The sequence below is a fragment of the Echinops telfairi genome, unplaced genomic scaffold (genome assembly GCF_000313985.2).
Source record: "Echinops telfairi isolate 266 unplaced genomic scaffold, ASM31398v2 ScPeMD7_23;HRSCAF=83, whole genome shotgun sequence".
NCBI classification, from domain to species: domain Eukaryota; kingdom Metazoa; phylum Chordata; class Mammalia; order Afrosoricida; family Tenrecidae; genus Echinops; species Echinops telfairi.
Window position 1 is genome coordinate 40,284,016 of NW_022103920.1, and position 7,464 is coordinate 40,291,479.

Consider the following 7,464-nt stretch of genomic DNA (forward strand, 5'->3'; position numbering starts at 1 on the left):
GGGTTCCCGAGACTCTTACTGTTTATGGGAGTAGAGAGTCCAGTCTTTCTCCCACAGACCTGCTGGTGGTTTTGCACTGACGACCCTGCAGATCACAGCCTAATGCATAACCACACCACCACCAGGCCATGAGTGGGCCACACTCACTCGGATGTGTTATCTGGATAGACCGGCCCCTTGGAGAAGGGCATCGTGCTTACTACAGAAGAGGGTCCTCAAAAAAGAGGACGGCCCTCAGCGGATGGATTGACACAGTGGCTGCGACATGGGCTCCAACATCACAATTGTGAGGGTGGCTGCATTTCATTCTGTGGTGCGCAGGGTTGCTATGAATCGGAACCGACCCGACAGCACCTGTGCTTGCTCAGGGACACCCCTCAGGGACACCCCTTCAGCTGTGTGGAGACTCTAGGGCAGGAACACGGGCTGTACTGTGGGTGTCTTGAGAAGCTCTTGGCTTGGCTTGGCTCTCGTGTGCACATCAGTTTGTAGAACTGCTGTGGATCATTCTGTCATGGGTTTGAGGTCTGTGGGACCCCTGGGGGCTCTCCGTGTGCCCAGGGTGGGTTCACAGAAACCGGAACCTTCCGGCTATGTAGCCTGGACCCAGAAGGTCTGGCTTCTCTCCTGAACATCCCAGCTCCACAAATAGGTGCCAGTGACGGCCACTCGCACGCTAGAGCATCTTCCTATTCCGGCCCGTGGTGGTCCAGGTGTTCCCGCCGACACATGGCACTTGGCCTTTCTAAAGACATGGAAGTCAGCCGGTCAGAACCAGGACACAAGATGTGTCCAGCCAGAGCATCTTGAGCAGGCTCCTGGGGCCTTTCGATATCAGGCTTATTGACGTCTACCTGCCATACTCTGTTAAAAGTCACCGTTTTAGGGATTCGGTACGCGCATGAGTTAGGCCATTTGTGTTTGTTTTTGGTTTTAAAAGTGCAGGAGCAGCCCTAGGAAGATTCTGTAACATATGGGTCTTTTTCCTAATCATTTAGAGGAAAAAACAAAAAAATCAGGAGCAAAGAGTGAAGTTCGGCAGGTAGTGTCTGCAAGCTTCCTTGTGCGCGCCTCTCGGGGGCTTCTTGCCAGCTGTCTTGCGGTGTGTGGGTGCTGAGAAAGCTTGGGCTAAACAGAAAGCAGCTGCCGTGTAGCCCAGTCTCAGGCTCTCTGACCGAGGTGGCTTCGCACTGGTGTGCCTTATTATTATATTAAAATCACCATCCCGGTTTCTGGGATGCAGGCCTCCCCCTCCCCAGCACCCTTCCCTGAGTCAAGAGAGTGCGTGGTGGGGGGTGAGGGCTGGCAGCAGTCCGGCCCGCTGTCCTGTGCAGAGATCTACCCATAGCATCTGTGACCCTGCTGCCAGGGCAGTGGCTGGGGCTTTGCTACCGACATTCCGAGCAGAGCACACGTGCATCAATGGAATGACCTCCGGATCTGTGGAGAAGGGCGTGGCAACCAACCACGTGACGGATGAGGCTCCTCCCTCCCTGCCAAAACCAGCCTCTCAGTCCTGTATTGTCTGCCCACTCCCTTGGCGTTCGTTCTGATAGCTAAGCAGACGCCACGCTCTGCCGCACGATGCCAGGGGACTGGCGAGGTCGCGTTCCACCCGCCCCGTGGGGAGGAAAGGGGATCCAGTCCCTGCCCAGCCCCCTGGGGACGTGGGGCCCCTGGACATTATGGAAGCAAGAGACAGGATGAACTTCCATTCCAGGCAACACAGCTGGGGCCCTGCTGGTGGGAGAGCTATATACTCTGTGCTCACCCTTTGTAAAATGCATCCTTTCACCTGCCAGCCCGGAGCCTCACCTATTTACATAATGAGCTGCCTAAAATGGAACCTTACATAATGGGACGTGGTGGCTCATTCAATTGGAGCCCTGACCCAGGATGGGGGGAGTCACCCAGGAGCCCCTCCCCCCCACAACAGTACAGGGTGTGGCATGCCTCCCTGTGGGGTGGTGTGACCTGTCAGCACCCTGAGAGCCGAGTACACGTCCGGGCCCAAGGGACGGGGCCTGGTGCCTGACCTCTGGCAAGGATCAGTTTGTCCTTCCTAGCAGGCACCTTGCCCTGCCCAACAGAGAGAGGGGACACAACCAGTCAGTGCTGATGCATCCTTGGCTGTGTGCCAGCCTCACACACACAACACCCCTGTTCCTGGCCATGAAACTCCCTCTAAGCAAAACGGGCCTCACGCTGCTCGCTGATGGGCACCGCATAAATGATTGGGGACGCCTTCTGATAATGATAAGCTAGGAGAGACTCCCCCATGGACCTGATGTGTCAAAGGAGGTGTGTGTTTGTTTTCCAGCGTTCCGGTTCCTGTGGTCAGTTTAGAAAAGATCCCTAACCTAATGAAGGCAGATGGTGCCAATGTCAAAATGAACTCGACAGCCCCGCCCACCGCCACCCCCTCCTCCTCCTTCTCCACCACCTTGTCCTCCGCCGCCTGCAACTCACCTCTAATGAAGCCGGGTTTTATGCCCAAGCCAGTGCCACCATCACCAGAGAAGATCTTAAACGGCAAAGGTGTCCTACCGGCCACATTGGACAAGAAACATCAAAATGGCACCAGAAACAGCAACAAGCCTTACAGGAGACTCTCAGGTACGTGGCAGCATTGTTAAGAATCCCACCTGAGGCTCACCACCCAGGACGGATGCAGGCTTGTCATCACCTGGGTCTGTTTCTTATAAGGGGATACGTGGAGTTGGCCTACAAACAGAACCGCCCCCCCCCCCCCTTAAACAACGCAAGGGAGAACCGGTTCTCTTTTTCGGGGCAGATGAAGTCTGTCATTTGCTTGGTACAGTGCTTCGAGGGAGTCACTGTGGTGACGAAGAGGCAGGGTGCTCAGAAGCTGACCATGAGGGGCCCACTCAGCAGTGTGGGCGGCCCTGGAGCTGTCAGGCTGTCTACCCCAGCTCCCAGGCACACCGTCTGTGGCAAGGTTGCAAGTGGCGTGGCGTGGCGCAGGAGCTCAGGGCAGGCTGGGCTCCTGGGTCCTCTGCCCTCCAGAGCCCCATTGGATTCTGAGGCCCAAGGCTCCAACCTTCTTTCCCATATCATCAGATTGGGACTGCCGTTTGGGGCTGCTCAGGCTGGCATGAGTCCTTGAGGACCTCTTGCAGGCCCACCCCTCGGTTGTGAGACAGGCACATGGGATGCCCAGGAAGGTAGCACATACCTATTGGGAGGATGACTCCTGGCAAGAAGATCCCAAGTGGATAATTTTTTTTTTTTTTTTTGCCTAGCAAGTTTGCTGTAGAGTTCAATTTCAGAGTTCTCCTTTCTCCCAAAGACCAAGCCAAACCCACTCACTGCCATCAAGTCGATTCTGACTCATGGTGAACCTTACAGGGCAGGGGAGAACTCCCTGGGTTTCTGAGGATGTAACTCTGCACAGCAAACCTTATCTTTCTCCTGCAGAGCAGCTAGTGGTTTTGAACTGCTGACCTTCGGGTTCACAGCCCAGTGCCTAAGCCCCACCAGGGCTCCTTTCCCAAGGAACAAAGCAAGCTGTAAACTTCACAGGCTCCTGCATTATTGGTGGCCAGGAAAGGGACGAAGAGAAGACTTTCATGCTCTGGTGTGAGCCTAGTTTTCAAGCACCTCAAGAATCGTAGGCAGTTTTTACTCCACTTTGTTTTTCTGTATTTCTGGTCAATGAGCCTTCCTCAAATGAGCCTGTTTTATATCTATAACTTAAAAGAAAAAAACGATTCCTTCTACGGTTCCTTCTACGGTAAGGTGACCAGACGTCCCACTTTTTAACAATTTTTCCCACATCCCACGGCATTTTTAAAAAGTCCCGATTTTTGGAAAGAATGCACAACAAGCTAGGGTATACAGTTTCCGGCTGCCATGTGGCAGGATATGAGTTTTATCAATGGTGTCCCGCTTTACCAATGTTAAAATCTGGTCACCTTATTCTAAGGACCTCTGGCCCAATGCATTCAGATGAGACAGGTTTTGTAGCCTGCAAATCTCTCCCTGCGTGATTCATGCAAGGAGCCCTGGTGGTGCAGAGGTGAAGTGTTCAACTTCAAACCTAAAGGTCCGTGGTTCAAACCCACCCGCTGCCTTGTGGGAGAAAAGAGCGGGCAATGTGCTCCCGTAAAGATCGACAGCCTAGGAAACACGAGAAGTGGTTCTACTCTGTGCTGTCCCGGTCTTCATGAGTTGGAACCAATGCCACAGCACCCGGCAACCCTGTTCACACGCCATCGGCATAGGGAGGCCGAGCCAGAGCACTCCCTGCGTGGGCTGGGGCCCGGCGCTTTCCTTAATGGAAGTTAGCCTCCTCCCTGGACAACCCTTGGGCCTCAGCCGGGGGTCCAGGTTCCTCGGTGCCTTGTCCTGGCAAGAGCATGGCCGAGGTGGCCTGCCTGCAGCCCGACCTGCCTCTGTCCGAGGGGCAGGGTGCTGTTGGTTGCTCTGTCCCTGTGGGTCTTTCACTGGCTTCTACCTTATTTGCACATGGGCCGTAACTCCTACTCACAGCCAAGCAACCTGCTCTGCTCAGGTTCAAGCCCACAGGGGGTGTTGGTGCAGCTCTGGGCATGGGTCAGACGCTGACGAGCAATCCAGGCCAGGCAGCCTAGGGCCTAGTGCCTTCACTGCTTGATGGGCTGGGGGGAGAGGGTTCTCCAAACTGATGGTGTTTTCTCTCCTCCTCAGTGAAAGTACAGAAAGAGGACCGCAGCATGACAGGGAGCGGGTGGGCGGGCACTGGGTAGCCAACTAGGGCATCTGTCTTGGCCGTGAGAATGGTTTCATTGCTAACATCATCTTCAGGACCCCAAGCTTCTCTCTTTTCCCTTACAAATGTTGTTGCTGTTGTGTGCCATGGAGCCAGTCAGCACCCCTAGCGACCCTGGGCCCAACAGAAGGAGACACTGCCCGGTCCTGCCCCATCATTATAGGGGAGCCCATTGCTGCTGCCACTGCATCACGCCCTCTCCTTGAGGGTCCTCCTCTTGTCTCTGCCAAGCGTGCTGTCCTTCTCCAGGGATTGCTCTCTCTGATCATCAGTCTGAAGCAGGCAAGACTCCATCTGTTCTGTTCGGGGTTTAGCCCACCAGTTTCATGCCGGGCTGCTTTCCAAGTGAAGGCCCCTCGCTGCTGCGGGCACTGGCCTCTTCAGGACCGGTCACAGCCAAGTTGAAGGAGCTCACCTCACTTCCCCTCCCTTTCTAAGTGCAGACAGCTGTTTTCATAATCCCTGGCAGGGCATAAGGTCAACAAAACTGCACACGCTGCCATCAAGTCCCTGCCGGCCGACTCACAGTGACCTGAGAGGGCAGGGTCGAACTGCCCCCTTGAAGCTTCTGAGACTGCAAGTGTTTATGGGAGTAGAAAGCCCTGTTCTGCCAAGGAGCACCTGGTGGTTTCTAATTGCCAACCTTGTGGGTCTCAGCCCCACCTGTAGCCCCTTGGCCATCAGGGCTCTACAGTGAGCAGTGAGAGGTGCAGCTTCTCAGGAAGGGGCCTCAGCAGGAGCCATTGACAACCCAGCTGCCCCCCCACACTGCCCCACCCACTCCAAGGGCACAGCCGCCCAGTTGGAGCCTCATTGGTGGTCTCATGCCCAGGATGGGGACCGAACAAGTAGGCTATGAGATAGGCAGACCCTGTCCACTCAGTCTTAGTGTCTCTATGGATTAAGCTGTAGGCTGCCAACCCCAAGGTAGCAGTTTAATCCCCCCAAGCCCCCCAGGTGAGAAAGATGTATAATCTCAGAAACTCTACAGAGGGTCGCTGTGAACCAGAATGGACTCAGAGATGGTGGGCTTGGGTTTCTGGGCCCGCTCTGGAGTTTGCTCTGGGGTTTGCGCCCATCTCCTAATCTAAGTGTTGGCAGTTGGAACCCTCCCGTCGGTGTGCAGAAGAAGAAAGGACCGGAGACGCCCATAGAACAGTTGCTCTCTGTAGCACACGGGATCTCTGTGAGTTAGAAGACTCAAGGGCAGCAGGTTTGGGTTTTGTGGTCTGTTCTGCCCTCTTCCACATCAAATAAGACACACACACCGGACTGCCCCTGCCCCTGCTCTGCCACTGCCAGTGTCCCTGAGTCGGGCCAGCGGTAGACTGGCCCATGAAACTGTAGAAAGCCACAGAGGGCTTTGCAAAGCTTGAGGGAGCCGGCTCACACCGACATGTCAAGGAGCACGCTCCTGTTGGAAGTGGCCAAAACTAGCAGGCAGACTGGCAGGCAGGCAGGGGGTGGGGGTGGGGATGGGGACGGCAGCTGGAAAGACTCCTGGAGCATCCCAGGGCTGGGGACAAGAGCTCTCCGGCCTTCGGTGGTTCTCCCCAGACTGCAGCCATCTTCCAAAGTGCCAACAGAGCCGATCAAGTCCTACCAAGTGTCCCAGTCTCCATGTGGCTTCCCCTCCCCCGAGCTTCATGCCACGTCCCCATCCCCACTGGACTTCGGGTCTCCAGTCCATCCGCAGGGGAGCCGTTTTGCTCTGCAAGGTTCTTGAAGCATTTGGGCAGCCAGTTTGGAGAACAGAGAAAAAGAGAGATTGCCTGACTTGTTGGTGCAAATGTGCATATTTTTTTTTTCTAATGTAGTCTTAATGCCAACTCCTTTTTAGCCTCCTTCTTTCTTATATTTTTTGTTTGTTTCTTAAACCAGAGAGAGAATTTGACCCAAATAAACACTGTGGAGTCTTGGATCCCGAGACAAAGAAACCTTGCACAAGATCCCTCACCTGCAAGGTATTTCTCTTTCCATAAAAAAATACTTCCTCCTCTCGCTGGGGCCTTTGTCGAAATGTTTGCATGCCACTCTGCACACAGCAGGGTGTGGAACCTCGACATGAGCCCCCCCCTCCCCCCAGTTGTTCTTTGTAAGGGGAACGCTTTCTTCTCATCCATGGTAGCAGAGTGCCCACCTCGAGCTGGCTGGCTTTTTAAGAAGGGGTAAAAAAATAGGCTTCCCTTGTTACTTGTGAGCCCAGACAGTAAATGGTATTTATAGGCACTCACAGGCGGTTCTAAACCCTGCTAGCTACCGCTTAATGTATGCAGGAGCGGCAGAGGCCTGGAAGGAGGGAGGACAAAACGCATGCTACATGCCATGCCACCACCACGCCCTGATCCAGCCACGCAGGGTGGCCAGGGGAACAGCAGACCCCCGGCAGCCACCGCTGGGTGGGCCAGCCCCATATGTCCTACTGAACTGCTTGTGCTCCGCTCCTTGGGGTCAAAGCTGTGGCCCTCTCTGCTGGGTGGCTCTGTTTGCCTGGGCCATGAGGAGCCCCCCTCCCGCCGCCGGCACCTGGATTAACTAGCTCTAGCCTCCCCGCCCAGCTGCCTTTCATCCCAGAGACTTTGATGGGTTGCGCGCTGGCTCTGGTCCTCTTAGGCCAGGTTCTGGAGGAAGCTTTGCCTTCTTGCTGCCGCAGCCCCCACAACAGGCAAAAGCAAAGGGCACCGCATCGTGTG

At 55.1% G+C, this 7,464-nt stretch overlaps 1 protein-coding gene across 5 annotated transcripts in view; it reads left to right on the forward strand.

Annotated features, from left to right (window-relative positions):
* The window catches only part of ATXN7L1 (ataxin 7 like 1), a 277,172-nt gene that overhangs the window by 245,577 nt on the left and 24,131 nt on the right, over window positions 1–7,464 (forward strand). For all 5 annotated transcript variants that reach the window (XM_013004689.2, XM_030885230.2, XM_045288834.1 and 2 more), the window contains 2 exons: window positions 2,321–2,616; window positions 6,653–6,735. In XM_013004689.2, coding sequence (XP_012860143.1) covers window positions 2,321–2,616; window positions 6,653–6,735 — 379 coding nt within the window. The remainder of the gene's footprint in view (window positions 1–2,320; window positions 2,617–6,652; window positions 6,736–7,464) is intronic.